Source organism: Oncorhynchus kisutch, linkage group LG5 (genome assembly GCF_002021735.2).
Source record: "Oncorhynchus kisutch isolate 150728-3 linkage group LG5, Okis_V2, whole genome shotgun sequence".
Taxonomy (NCBI): Eukaryota; Metazoa; Chordata; class Actinopteri; order Salmoniformes; family Salmonidae; genus Oncorhynchus; species Oncorhynchus kisutch.
Genome location: NC_034178.2, coordinates 21,700,610 through 21,715,983, shown reverse-complemented (window position 1 = coordinate 21,715,983; position 15,374 = coordinate 21,700,610). Strand labels below are relative to the sequence as shown.

General features: G+C 38.8%; 1 protein-coding gene across 4 annotated transcripts in view; it reads right to left on the bottom strand.

Annotated features, from left to right (window-relative positions):
- Positions 1 to 15,374, bottom strand: part of LOC109890760 (receptor-type tyrosine-protein phosphatase T-like) — a 484,190-nt gene that overhangs the window by 128,350 nt on the left and 340,466 nt on the right. For 3 of the 4 annotated variants that reach the window (XM_031824659.1, XM_031824662.1, XM_031824661.1), the window contains one exon: positions 9,743 to 9,894. In XM_031824659.1, the coding sequence (XP_031680519.1) occupies positions 9,743 to 9,894 (152 nt within the window). Of the gene's footprint in view, positions 1 to 9,742; positions 9,895 to 13,798; positions 13,829 to 15,374 lie in introns of all 4 variants that reach the window. The other variant, XM_031824663.1, reaches the window with a different exon arrangement.

Below are 15,374 nucleotides of genomic sequence, written 5' to 3'. Positions count from 1 at the left end.
TTATTTGATTGCGAATTTTGGCACATTTGCCTGCAGCTACCACCTTTGGTTAGGTCCACTAGTTTTGGAGTGAAGGTTAATTCTAAACCAATCAAAAAGCAGGATACACAGAGTTAAAGTGATGACGTCACAAGGCCTAAAAATGTAAACAAAACAAGAACTGATAACAAACAACCTTTTAGAATGCTATTTACCCATTGAAATGTGCTGCAGCATGCTGGTTTTCACAGTCATTTAAAAATAAATGTGGATAAAAGAGCATATTATTTAACTAAAACGTTAGCTATGTTAGCCCAGTCTCTAGCTTATCCAGGATCAGTGATACATAGTTTATGGTTGTTCTATCTACGAACACAGCTGCAAGATTGCTCAAATGAATCAAATTAACCTCATAATATGTTACCTGTAATGTTCATCTCCTGCAGCCTAATTGTCATCTCCTTGTTTTCATACTGCACCCAAATTACAAGGGTTGGATTTGTACTAAACAATTGTATATGTCATGGTTCCTCCTGGCACCAGAGGCCGGCAGAGACCGCCCTAGAGACTATTATTGGACTCAGGTGTGTCTTATTATTTCATGAGTTTTCATGTGTTTTCTGTGGTCCTTTGCAGAAGCTTGAATTGTTTACTGTGTGTGTGTGTGTGTGTGTGTGTGTGTGTGTGTGTGTGTGTGTGTGTGTGTGTGTGAGACTTAGTGTTTATTTTTTAAACAATCTTTTTCAAGCGTACTCCGATCCTGCGGCTACCGTTTCTCAGTAAAGCATTATGTTTATCCTTAACCACTGATTCCTCGTCTGGTCTCTTCTCTGCACCTTGGTCCAACCTTACCACGTCACAGCATATGTCAGCATTTAAAAGGCATGTATAAAATCTGGAGTATGGTTTTCCTCATACATTGTCTTCTGGTATCATTTTAAATTGAGAACATATAGATCAACAAGTAAACAATATGTGTGTTTAGCTATTCTCTGCTTCAGATGACAAGGGGTGCATTGCACCTGCCCATAAAGTCAAAAATGCCATGTAGGCCTATGGCCGCATTGGCGATGCATGCCATATGATAAGATGAAAAATGCATTCACATGGCTGATATACTGAGAGAGACAAACAATCGAATAAAATAGATAGTCGATATTACAACTAAACAAAAAGGAAATGTTCAATTGAGAATACGACACAAACATTGACATTGGAGACATAACCCCTTGCCCTCTTTATTGCAGGATTGTGATTAATCAATATTGACACTAGTTCAAAATGATTCAAGTAAAAGTGAAAGTCACCCAGTAAAATCCTACTTGAGTAAAAGTTTTTAAAAGTATTTGGTTTTAAATAATACTTAAAAGTAAATGTAATTGCTAAAATATACTTAAGTATCAAAAGTAAAAATAATTTCAAATTCCTTATATTAAGCAAACCAGACAGCACGATTTTCTTGTTTTTTAAATTTACAGATAGCCAGGGGCACACTCCAACACAGACACAATTTACAAACAAAGCATTTGTGTTTAGTAAGTCAGCCAGATCAGATGCAGTAGGGATGACCATGGATTTTCTCTTTCAGTGCGTGAATTAGACCATTTTCCTATCCTGCTAAGCATTCAAAATGTAACAAGTACTTTTGCGTGTTAGGGAAAATGTATGGAGTAGAAAGTACATTATTTTCTTTAGGAATGTAGTGGAGTAAAAGTTGACAAAAATATAAATAGTAAAGTAAAGATATCCCAAAAATGACTTAAGTCTGTTTTTCTTAAGTACTTTACACCTCTGCATAGTATAGTCCATGGGATATAGTATATACCCTTAGTCTCTTGAGACATTCATTGGAACCGATCTCTTTTATTCTGCAAATAGGCTTTCACAGCTTTCCATATCTGAGGACAGAAAACAAAACAAAGAAACAGGCTTTCATTATACTCAAATAAGACAGCACTGACTACTATGTTGCTTTCTCTAGTTTTCCCCTCTAGGGACTGGAACTGGATAATATTTTAGTAGCAGTACTAGCCTAAACTGTCTCTTTACTGACATCTGGAGCTGCAATTTCACTGTCATCTACAAATGCATTTGTAGCCTGTGTTTTTAATTAACAATGATTACATCCCGATAGCTAGCTAATAGGAAGTTAGCTAGTGGATGACAATTAATTCACTAAACAGTGTGTAAAGTTAACTAGCTAGCAGCTCAGTGGAGTTAGCCTACAAAGTGGCCTACGGTAGGTAGGTAGCTAGCTAGCTATTTAGCTAATAGTACATCATTTTCTTTTTACATTTTCAAAACGTATTTACTTACATGAATAGGTTCTCCCATGGTATCTGTTTTTTGGGGTTATTACAAAAACGAAAGGCCCATCTTCACTATTTTTGTCAGTGGTAGCAAAGCGCAGTCAGCAACCATGTGGACGAATGGAGACGAGGCAAAAAGTGTTTGTCTCAAGCGGTTGGGTTAGAATGAACCGCCACTCCAAAACTAGTCGACCTAACCGGCAGTGTTAGAAAGAAAATGTATTGAACTTATTATGGTTGATTTATGAAATATTTATAAATGTATAGAACATGCGTATTATTGTACAGGAATGTATGTAAACTGTTCATTTAGTTACATTTGTATATTAGAAGCCTTTTATGGGTGCTATTGTGACACCTATAGTTTGCCTGTAAAATGCAGAATGAAGGGGTTAAGGGTAAAGATGTTGTCAGTAACTCATTAGGACAGGTCATTGCACCTGATGAAAGATGCATAGTAGAGCTTCAGTTTTCTACTGTTTCTTTTGTTTGGATTTCATTTGGATGTTGCTCCCATTTCTTTTGGATTTAATTAGCATGTTCCTACTTATATTTAGTACTTTGGGATTTTACCTTTTGCCAATCAAATCACTTGAAACCTGTTTAACGTCATCTGGATTATAATGCTTTCTTTCACTACTTACCAACCTGGAATCTGTGTGATAAACAAGGGACAATTAACTTGTGAGTACTAAATACATTTGAACTACATCAGCAACTCTCGCTTTATCTATGGAAATGAGTAAGGAACCAAACCTGTATTTACACGTTTATAGAAGTGGCCTTTTAGTTTAAGGAAGCTTAGCCATTACATGTAGTAACTGCAGGCAATAGCATAGGTGAAAGGGATTCAATAGGGTTGGTTGTTGGGGCTCCAGAGTGGCGCAGTGGTCTAAGGCACTGCATGTCAGAATTACAGGCATCAATACAGACACCTTGTTTTGAATCCAGGCTGTATCCCAACAGGCCGTCATTGGGCGGTGCAAAATTGGCCCATCATCATCTGGGTTTGGCTGGTGTAGGCCGTCATTGTAAATAATTTGTTCTTAATTGACTTGCCTACCGTAATTTCTGGACTATTAAAGTGCACCTGAATATAAACCGCACCCACTGAATTATTTAAAAAATATGTATTTTGTACATAAATAAGCCGCACATGTCTATAAGCCACAGGTGCCTACCGGTACATTGAAACAAATTAACTTTACACAGCCTTTAAACGAAACACGGCTTGTAACAAAAATAAATAGGCTTTAACGAAACACGGCATTATGTGACGGTGCTCAGTTATTTTGAAAGCGGGAAAAATCCATAAATTAGCCGCGTCATTGTAAAAAACGGGAGGTTCAAAGCCTGGGAATAAAGTAGCGGTTTATAGTCCGGAAATTACGGTAGTTAGATAAAGGTTATATAAAAAAAAAATTTGGAGAGGTATACCTGAAAACTATATTAGCATTAGTTTTCAAATAATTTGTTCTTGCTTTTAAATTAGTTTTGCTCTCTCTAACTTGCTTGCCAGTTTGTTTGTTTTGCTTTTGATATCATTCTTTTTGCTTACAATTCTATAAATTTTTTAAAACTTTATATTTCATTTTTACAATACATTTTATTTTGAATTCAAATGGACCCCATAAGCCTGCACTTCATATATCCTACGAAAGGATATTTGCGTTATCTCAGCATCTCCCAGAAACAGAAATGCCCCACCCCAAAAACAAAGTACAGTGCCTTCGGGAAAGTATTCAGACCCCTGGACTTTTTCCACATTTTGTTACGTTACAGCATTATTCTAAAATGTATTAAATATAACGATTCCATCAGCAATCTACACACAATAGCCCATAATGACAAAGCAAAACAGGTTCAGACCCTTTGCTATGACACTTGAAATTGAGCTCAGGTACATCATGTTTCCATTGATCATCCTTGAGATTTTTCTACAACTTTATTGGAGTCCACCTGTGATAAATTCAATTGATTGGACATGATTTGGAAAAGCACGCACCTGCCTATACAAGGTCCCACAGTTGACAGTGCATGTCAGAGCAAAAACCAAGCTATGAGGTCGAAGGAATTGTCCATAGAGCTCCGAAGCACAGATCTGAGGCAGGATACCAAAACATTTCTGCAGCATTGAAGGTCCCAAAGAACACAGTGGCCTACATCATTATTAAATGAAAGAAGTTTGGAACTATTTCCAGAGCTGGCCACCCAACCAAAATGAGCAATCGGATAAGGGCTTTGGTCAGGGAGATGACCAAGAACCCAATGGTTACTCTGACAGAGCTCTAGAGTTCCTCCGTGGAGAAGGGAGAACCTTCCAGAAGGACAACCATCTCTGCATCACTCCACCACTACCTTTATGGTAGTGGCCAGACGGAAGCCACACCTCAGTAAAAGGCACATGACAGCCTGCTATTGTAACCGGTGCTGTACTGCACCGCTGTAACTCTGCGTTTTGTGTGGTTGATTGAAACTATAGATGTGGGACTTTGGAGATCAGGTAGTTTTAATTAAGCAGAATTCACTCTCTGCATCCTGCATCTGCATCGAAAAGGAAATAAAACATTTGTAGAGCACATATGTTCTGTGAATCGTCGCCTCTTTCTCTCATAGTGCATCAAAATGATTTTTGAATACAAAAATGTGTTCAGCCTCTCATTATACATAACATATTTTACATAGATAAAACCACATACCTGCGTCCAAAAGGAAATAAAACATTTGTAGAGCACATACAGTATGTTCTGAGAATCGTCGCCTCTTTCTACAACAGATGCACAATAGGATGGACTGGGATCATTCGAGGAGCTATTCGGCCCCCTTGAACTTTGCGACCTTTTGCCACATTTCAGGCTTCAAACATAAAGATATAAAACTGTATTTTTTGGTGAAGAATCAACAACAAGTGGGACACAATCCTGAAGTGGAACGACATTTATTGGATATTTCAAACTTTTTTAACAAATCAAAAACAGAAAAATTGGGTGTGCAAAATTATTCAGCCCCCTTAAGTTAATACTTTGTAGCGCCACCTTTTGCTGCGATTACAGCTGTAAGTCGCTTGGGGTATGTCTCTCAGTTTTGCACATCGAGAGACTCGATTCCCATTTCTCCTTGCAAAACAGTTCGAGCTCAGTGAGGTTGGATGGCGAGCATTTGTTAACAGCAGTTTTCAGTTCTTTCCACAGATTCTCGATTTGATTCAGGTCTGGACTTTGACTTGGCCATTCTAACACCTGGATATGTTTATTTTTGAACCATTCCATTGTAGATTTTGCTTTATGTTTTGGATCATTGTCTTGTTGGAAGACAAATCTCTGTCCCAGTCTCAGGTCTTTTGCAGACTCCATCAGGTTTTCTTCCAGAATGGTCCTGTATTTGGCTCCATCCATCTTCCCATCAATTTTAACCATCTTCCCTGTCCCTGCTGAAGAAAAGCAGGCCCAAACCATGATGCTGCCACCACCATGTTTGACAGTTGGGATGGTGTGTTCAGGGTGATGAGCTGTGTTGCTTTTACGCCAAACATAACGTTTTGCATTGTTGCCAAACAGTTCAATTTTGGTTTCATCTGACCAGAGCACCTTCTTCCACATGTTTGGTGTGTCTCCCAGGTGGCTTGTGGCAAACTTTAAACGACACTTTTTATGGATATCTTTAAGAAATTGCTTTCTTCTTGCCACTCTTCCATAAAGGCCAGATTTGCGCAATATACGACTGATTGTTGTCCTATGGACAGAGTCTCCCACCTCAGCTGTAGATCTCTGCAGTTCATCCAGAGTGATCATGGGCCTCTTGGCTGCATCTCTGATCAGTCTTCTCCTTGTATGAGCTGAAAGTTTAGAGGGACGGCCAGGTCTTGGTAGATTTGCAGTGGTCTGATACTCCTTCCATTTCAATATTATCGCTTGCACAGTGCTCCTTTGGATGTTTAAAGCTTGGGAAATCTTTTTGTATCCAAATCCGGCTTTAAATTTCTTCACAACAGTATCTCGGACCTGCCTGGTGTGTTCCTTGTTCTTCATGATGCTCTCTGCGCTTTTAACGGACCTCTGAGACTATCACAGTGCAGGTGCATTTATACGGAGACTTGATTACACACAGGTGGATTGTATTTATCATCATTAGTCATTTAGGTCAATATTGAATCATTCAGAGATCCTCACTGAACTTCTGGAGAGAGTTTGCTGCACTGAAAGTAAAGGGGCTGAATAATTTTGCACGCCCAATTTTTCAGTTTTTGATTTGTTAAAAAAGTTTGAAATATCCAATAAATGTCGTTCCACTTCATGATTGTGTCCCACTTGTTGTTGATTCTTCACCAAAAAATACAGTTTTATATCTTTATGTTTGAAGCCTGAAATGTGGCAAAAGGTCGCAAAGTTCAAGGGGGCCGAATACTTTCGCAAGGCACTGTACCTTAGCTAGCTATTAACCACATGTTGAATTCAGAATGTTGATATCTGTCACGCCCTGGTCTTAGTATTTTGTGTTTTGTTTATTATTTTGGTCAGGCCAGGGTGTGACATGGGTTTATTGTGGTGTGTTTTGTCTTGGGGTTTTGTTAGGTATTCGGTTTGTGGCTTAGTGGGGGTATCTAGCATAGTCTATGGCTGTCTGGAGTGGTTCTCAATCAGAGGCAGGTGATTATCGTTGTCTCTGATTGGGAACCATATTTAAGCAGCCATATTCTTTGAGTGTTTCGTGGGTGATTGTTCCTGTCTCTGTGTTAGTTTGCACCAGCATAGGCTGTTTTGGTTTTCATGTTACGTCTATTGTTTTTGTATTGTTCGTGTTTATTCTGTTATTATACATGTATCAAAATTACCACGCTGCATTTTGGTCCGACTCTCCTTCACCGCAAGAAAACCGTGACAATATCATCCTAAAAAGTACAATTACAAGTGCATCTTAACAATACCATCCACCTATGAGTAACCTTTGAATATACAACATTATTCATGAACAAAACACGGTGTGTATGACTTCGTGCTTAAAATAATCAAACTTTTCTGAAGATGACAGAAAAAGCGTGCATCATAGTGCATCAAAATGATTTGAGCACAAGCACGCAGGGCAAAACGTAAGTACACACTCCCCTACACCCAGGATGCAGGCATGCATAATAACAAATCAACATGACATATTCATATATGAACCTGGTGAAATTCACATAGTACTTTAACAACTGTTACACTATGAGTTTGCCAAAAGACACCTAAAGACACCATGAGAAACAAGATTTTCTGGTCTGATGAAACCAATATTGAACTCTTTGGCCTCAATGCCAAGCCTGGAGGAAACTTTGCACCAACCCTAAAGTGAAGCATTGTGGTGGTAGCATCATGCAGTGGGGATGTTTTTCAGCGGCAACGACTGGGAGACAGGACAATGACTCTAAGCACAGAGCCAAAAGAACGCAGGAGTGACTTTAGGACCATTCTTTGAATGTCCTGTAGTGGCCCAGCCAGAGCCCAGACTTGAACCCTGTGAACTGTGCAGCAACGCTCCCCATCCAACCTGACAGAGCTTGTGAGGATCTGCAGAGAAGAATGGGAGAAACTCTCCAAATACAGGTGTGCCAAGCTTAAAGCGTCATACCCAAGAAGACACAAGGCTGTAATCGCTGCCAAAGGTGCTTCAACAAAGTACTGAGTAAAGGGTCTGAATACATATGTAAATGTTATATTTCACTTTGAATTTTTTATACATTTGCTAAAAAATGTAAAAACCTGTTATTGCTTTGTCATTATGGGGTATTGTGTGTAGATTGAGATTTAAAAAAATATACTTTACAATAAGGCTGTAATGTAACAATATGGAAAGAATCAAGGGGTTTTAATACTTTCCCAAGGCACTGCATGTTTAGCATATTAGCGTATGTGCTAATATGTATCTACTGGTATAGTGTGGCCGTCTTTGAATGCATCAATGTTATTTTCTCAAACTTTTTAGGGACTATTGTGATGATACCAAATTTGAAGGGAATCTGACTTTTAGTCGATGAGAATATTTTTGTATTATTATTTTAAAGTATTAGCATTACATAGTTAAAGTTAATTGTTAATAGTTTCCTTATTTTTTAAGATGTTAATGTTAAACTAACTTGGTTCATCATGGCATCATGTCTTTGATGACCCTAAAAAGTTAAGTTGATAAGCCATTGTGAAGTGGATTTAAATGGACACATAATATCTGATCTTCTGGTTTATCAGTAACTCAGCAATCTTAACCAACGCTTTTGTCATACTAACTTATAATATGTACCATGGGCCTACATATAGAATTTGGTTTTATTTAGACCTATGGTTCAAGAGAATACATTTTTCTAAATTTTTCAAAAATGTCCAAGATGGAGGAAAATCTATCCTGACGGACCTTTTGGATCAAAAAACGAAAAGAGAAATTGGATGTTCAGGGGATTTGGGAACTGACACAATACATGACGACCAAAATAGTACAATTCAGTTAACGATGGACTTGTTTCCTCACAGAATCATTACAGAAATAACATACATGGCACATTCTCCTTTTATTCTTAAGTTTTAAAAGCTAATAGGGAATTTTTGTAGTTGGGTTAGATGCAGAGGTGAAGTATGGACAGTGTGATGAAGGCAATTACTGTACATATTAGTTTAGACGATTTTTCTCTCCAGCTGACCTGGACTTTGAAATTAATCTCTTCCTAGAAGCCAATGTGACCTTTTCTCCAGAAAAAGCTTCTCAGAGGGCCCTCATAATTACTACTGCCACACAGCAGGCTGGACCACACCTACAGCTTGGAGAAAATGGCCAAACCTTATTCGCCTTTCGCTGAAGTGTGTTATTGAAAAGTATTTTCAGTAACTTGATTTGGAGTTGAAATGGAATCCATTTGTAGAAGAGCAATTGGCATCCACTCATGGTCATTACTGCTGTATCGGGGTGGGTGCCTAAGAACATTGTAAACAGAGCCATAATACGTTGGTGGATTCAGATTACACTGAATTGAAGTGTTTGCAACCCACCTCTAATGTTGTATTCTGAGATGTGACTCTTAAGTGCACTATGGTTTAATGCTGAAGTATTTGAGGATATGTTGCACTTTACATGAATATGGTCATCCAGTATGGTAAAGACAGTGAGAATGACAAACCAGCTGTTAAACCAACAGATGCCTGGCTAATTATTATGTGGTGATCAAAGGAGGACACAAAGCAGACTTTAAAGGAGATAACCTTTAAAGAAAACAGAACAGCACACGGAAATGTGAGATTAAGTGTGAATTAAACTCCAGACAAGGGTAACACCATGCATGTAAATTAGGGTAATAGGAGTGGAACAGGGGGAAGAGAGACCAAAGAGAAAACAGACTAGGACTGACAGGAATTGGTAGAGACCGGGATTTCTGAAAAACTTCTGAGGAACTTTGGGAATTTTGCAATTTTATTAATAGATCCTGCTTGACTCACTGAAACCATTGAGGTCCTGGCTGCTGGTGGAGAAAGGGTCGTCCTTGTGCAGAGTGCTGACTTTGGTGGTGCTCTTGTCAGCCGTGCCCACCGGCCCCATCTCCCGCTGGGTGCTGCTGTTGGCTGTCTCCTTCTGTTTTTTGGCCAGTTTCCTTAAGCCGCCACCCAAAACAAACAGTGTCACTCAGAGACCAGATAATGGTGTAGTTGAAGTACATAGAAATCATACAACAAACTTGTACTACTAAATAAAGGTAAAGGAGTAAGAGTGGCCATGTTATGCACTGTTGAGTATCTAGTATTTTGCAGCTAAATAATTTGGGCTATTTGTTGCGTTTAAGGCAAAATGTGTGTTCTGTTCAATAATCTGCAATGATTTATTCCATGTGGTGAAATCACTATTTACTGGCCTGTGATTGTGGAATAGAACCCTTCCTGACCATTGCAGGCCTCATAGTCATAGTGACTGATAGCAGATTTGGCCAATCATTCGTTTGGATGAAAATGATTAGTTTTAGTCAGCGTTTTTGGATGTCTCAATCATATTATGAAGAAACTTGTGGGTTTCAAAGTCAGAAGCTTGCCATGTGGAACAAAGCAAATCAGGCACTTAATTGGACTGTTTCTCAAGGAATAAAAAACAACAGTTGCCTACCATTTTATTCGAGCTCAAAGGGCTATATTTTAGCAAATACTTCACTGTTAGTCAGTCTGTTTCAAAGATGAGTTTGAGACTACAGTATATAATCATTGTTACCTCTATAACGACCTTCAACAGACTCCATGGTGGTGGGATTGACTAATAACTGCAGTGTAGTTTAATACTCCTCGATTTGCTTCCGAAGTTGGACAGACAAGGCTTGAGTTATTACAAAGGTTTAGGTATCTATAAGGCCTGTTGATGAGCGTTGCATAAATAAATATCCCATGAAAATCAGTTGGAAGGACGCTTTAGCTCTTGCAGATAAAGGTATTCAACAGAATTCCTTTGGGAAATTCTGTCATTCATGAGCCGTCTTTAAACAGGACAGGCCTTGTGGAATATGGAAGCATGATCGTCAGTACAGTTTCCATTTGCAAACAAATGTGGTCCTTTGCTTCCTTAGCAGCTGGGGTTAAGGACAGAGGCAAACGCTGAAGTCAAGAAGTCAAGAAGCAATAACAGGATGGTCATATCTGTAGGCACCTTTTTTTTCCCCACATACATTTCCAGGTCTTAATATAGTGGCAATATGGAGCTGTGTCTGAATGTGCATGAGTGTGCGAGCGAGCATGAGCATGGATGTTTGTATGTGAAGTAAGTGTGGGTGTGTGTGAATGGTGGTGGACATGTGATGTGTTTTTACTTTGATGTCACAGAGGGAGCCCTCTGAAATATTCATTCTGTAATAATTTTGCTCTCATCATTTCAGGCAGACCTTCCCTACAACCTACAATGTACTTGTACAGCTGTGGTAGTCGGCTTCAAATTTCAAGTATTGATTGGTGGCTATAGTGGCGACTTTGCTATTCTTACTTTGAAAGTGGGCAGAGGAAGAAAGTGGTGGGACAGAAAGAAGAGGAGGAGAGATTTGGAAATGGGGTTCTACTATAAAAGAGAGAGTGAATGACAGAGGCGGAAGGAAGAAAGATTTTCTGTACATAGTCTAAAAGGCTGACAGATAGGGGGGAGGGAGATGCTAGTTTTATGTAGGGAGTGAAGTAGAGGGGGAATAGAAAGTGTAGTGAGGTAGAGAGAAGGGAGAAAAAGAAAGCCGGCATTAAGGCCACATATCAGCTTTAATACAGTATGGCCTGCTCTCTAGTGTGCCATACCAATTTTTCCTCTGTGTATCTATCCACTTAACTTATCTCTGCACTGTCTGTCTGGCCTTCTATTGTCTCCACAAATGACTGCTCTGCCACATTTTATTAGGCTAGTACAATATTTGTATCTAATCTTGAAATATTGTACTAGCCCAATAAAATGTCTGTAGCGGAGCTACAAAGTTAGATCATCCATTCGAATTCTGCCTTCCACTTGACTGCTTATGACAAATCAGGGATGGGGAATTCCAGTCCGCAGGGGGCGGAGTGGTGTCACTTTTTTCCCCCCATCCCTAGCAAACACAGCTGATTAAACTAATTGCATTCTAAACTGAAGATCATGATTAGTTGATTATTGGAGTCAGGTGTGTTAGCTGGGGCTGAGACGAACCTGTGACACCAATCAGGCCCCGAGGACTGGAGTTACCCATCCATGATTTAAACAGTTGTCATAAGCAGTCAAGTGGTAGCCAGAGTTTGAATGGATGATCTAACTTTGTGACACCTGTGATAAAGGTCAGGCAATTAAGCTACTCATGTCTATCCCACATGTTAAAGCATGTGGTAGTAGGCTACATGACACTGTTATATCATTACTCATACACAAATATCCGATCTTATCTGCTTCTGACATCTGCCACATCATGCTAACGATGTGAATCCTGTTGATTCACATCGATAACTTTCCGTTATATCAAGGGAAAGCGGGTACGTTATTACCTTTGTCTCATCATGCATACAGAGGACACAAAGAATGCTCACCAAGAAACATATCAAGCTCAGTTTTGCAAATGTTCACTACAAAACCCCTTTGTGAGAGTGAGTAAGCAGCCAGCCGTGATGGTGAGGTGAGTGTCAGCATGCGCTTTAGCAGGATGGGTATGTTACAGCATGGTCAACATGCAACACACACACACACACACACACACACACAAAGGAGAGGGAGACAGGTCTGAAGGAATGCCTTTCGGGAAAGAGTTAGTGTGTGAATTAAGTCCTCAGTTTTCTTGTGTTGTAGCTTATCTAATGGCATTGGAAAGTAAGACTGACTTGTTGATTCAAAACGTTTTTGCTGTTTTCAAGCTAAATAATAGATTATTTAATTAAGATTAGAGTAGAGATTGTGGTTGTTTCTGGGAAACACTGTAGGACCCCAAAGAGAAGACTCAAATTAGTGAAAGCCTTAATTGCACTGACATTGAAACAATATTAACAGTGGACGAAAAGAAACAAGTGGCCTACAGTGCATCCTCATATAGGTCATGTGAGTAGGGAAATGTTGTTTGAACTACACACCCGGGTAGTATATCTGTGTCGTGGCCTGTACTAGCCTGTGGGCCTTCTACTCAACCTGCATGACAGCTGCTCAAGAGTAAGCTCCAGGGAATGACCACTGGGAGTCAACAACAAACTTTCATCTATATTGCAAGAGTTTTGAGGAAAAGGGAAAAATATATACAGCTGCAGAAGCAGAACTGTGGATTCTGAAACACTTTAAATCCTTTACATGCCTGGTCAACATCCCAGAGCCACGCTTTTGCACACTCGGTACTAAGCAAACTAAACAATTCATCCAGTGTGAAATTGTAATAGCCATCAATTTAATTGCATAGATTAAGCGTAAAGAAGTAATTTCTTTGAGGTCAAAGATCTCAGGCAGTTTTAAGTCTTCATGATGCCTGTTCTGCTATGTTAGGAACTGAACATTTAGATCTGTCTAATGCAGTCTAGCATTTTCGGTGAAGATAGGAAAGTAGCTTTTGCAGGAACTAGGTCTAAACTTACATAAGGCTTTGCGAAATGGGGACTAGGAGTTACAATAGGCTTACATTAACATTAGACATGGGTCCACAGGAAAATATTTTACAGGAAAATATTTTATTGGGGCGGGGGGGGGGGGCTATGCATGAATATTATTTGTGTAGGTGTTGAGATACTTAGTCCATCATGGCATGTCTGATTGAGAAAATACTTGGTATTGAAGTAATATTTTTTCTTGTAGCATAACTGACCATGAAAAAAGCCTTACAGTTAAATAATCTAAACCTAATTCTCTAGTTGTAGAGTTTGCTGTATTCAATTGTTTCATAAACAGTAACTGGACAATTGCATGTCTATAGGGCTTAATTAAAATAGGTTTTCAGTGGTTTAGTAATACAAGAACATGAGAAACAAGAAACAAAATAAGTGGGGATAATAAAAAAAGAGAAACATCACATTGGGAAAGGGTATTTCCTTAATGCTACTTACAGGTAATAAGAGTAGGAATATGCATTTCTTCTGAAGCATGAAGGTAGACCAGTGGGACAAAATTTAGCACCCAAAAAGGACAAACAGATTGCATTAGTTAGTTCTTTAATACCCACGTCTAGGAGAGCTGATGGAGAAAATGTCAAGAACGGGTTAAAGACATTGATGTGCTGCTGGCCTGGGACTGTCTGTCTACAATCCAGTTAAACCAACTCTCCCATTGAGCTCTGCAAGTGCCTACGGACCACCTGTCTATAGTAAAGGCTGGACTGGTGCTCCTATATAGTTGCAACAGTACTCTACTCAAATTCCTGGTGCCATTTTATAAAATAAATATACCCAAAACAATACATATTTAAATAATTCATTAATAATTCACCCAAATTTAAAGAATAAATAGCACATCTGGCCCCCCATCAAATTGAAACTCCTTGAGAGAGATGGAATTGTCTGAATAGACAATGAGTCTGGGAGAACAGATAAATAGGAGAGTGGGGATGGGAGGAGGAGTGAGAGTAAAAGAGGGGGAGGGGGATGTTTTAATTACATACTGTTCTGCCATTCTGTTTCGTGAGATGGAGAGAAAAAGCAATGCTTGACACCTTGACTACTATAGGAACGATAACAAACCTGAGCGTGGAAATTAGAGTATGCATGGTGTGTGAGTGTCTTTTGAGAGGTAGAACATTCACAAATGACATGCAGAGAGCGTTGAAGGAATTGGCAAGCAGAGATTTGTGACTGAAAAGCAGATGGTATCTGTTGTTTCTTTTAAGGGTTTGTAGTTCCTAAACATGTTGATATTGAAAATATCAAAATGAGTAAATGTGTGTGACATACCTACAGCATTGAAAGCAACTCTTCACTGGTCTGTTTATGATAAGCAGTGATGTGTTTAGCGTAGTCTTTTGATACCCACTTACTATACTAAAGGGGAATTTCAGGATTTTACGACTTGATATTAGATGGTTCCTCAATTTAAAATGTCGTCCCTGGGCTAGGAGAAAATATAATCTATGGATCGGTTTTCTTTTAGACAGGCATACACTTCAGCTAACTTTATCCACCGCTAAACTAGCTAACAATCAATGGAAGTCATAAGGGGAATTGTGACATTTTTTAAATGGCCAAATCACCTTTTAAGTAACATTAAACCAATTATTGAGTTGATTTGACCATGACATTTTTTATTTATTTATTTATTTATTTTACCTTTATTTAACCAGGTAGGCAAGTTGAGAACAAGTTCTCATTTACAATTGCGACCTGGCCAAGATAAAGCAAAGCAGTTCGACAGATAAAACGACACAGAGTTACACATGGAGTAAAAACAAACATACAGTCAATAATGCAGTATAAACAAGTCTATATACAATGTGAGCAAATGAGGTGAGAAGGGAGGTAAAGGCAAAAAAAGGCCATGATGGCAAAGTAAATACAATATAGCAAGTAAAATACTGGAATGGTAGTTTTGCAATGGAAGAATGTGCAAAGTAGAAATAAAAAATAATGGGGTGCAAAGGAGCAAAATAAATAAATAAATAAAAATTAAATACAGTTGGGAAAGAGGTAGTTG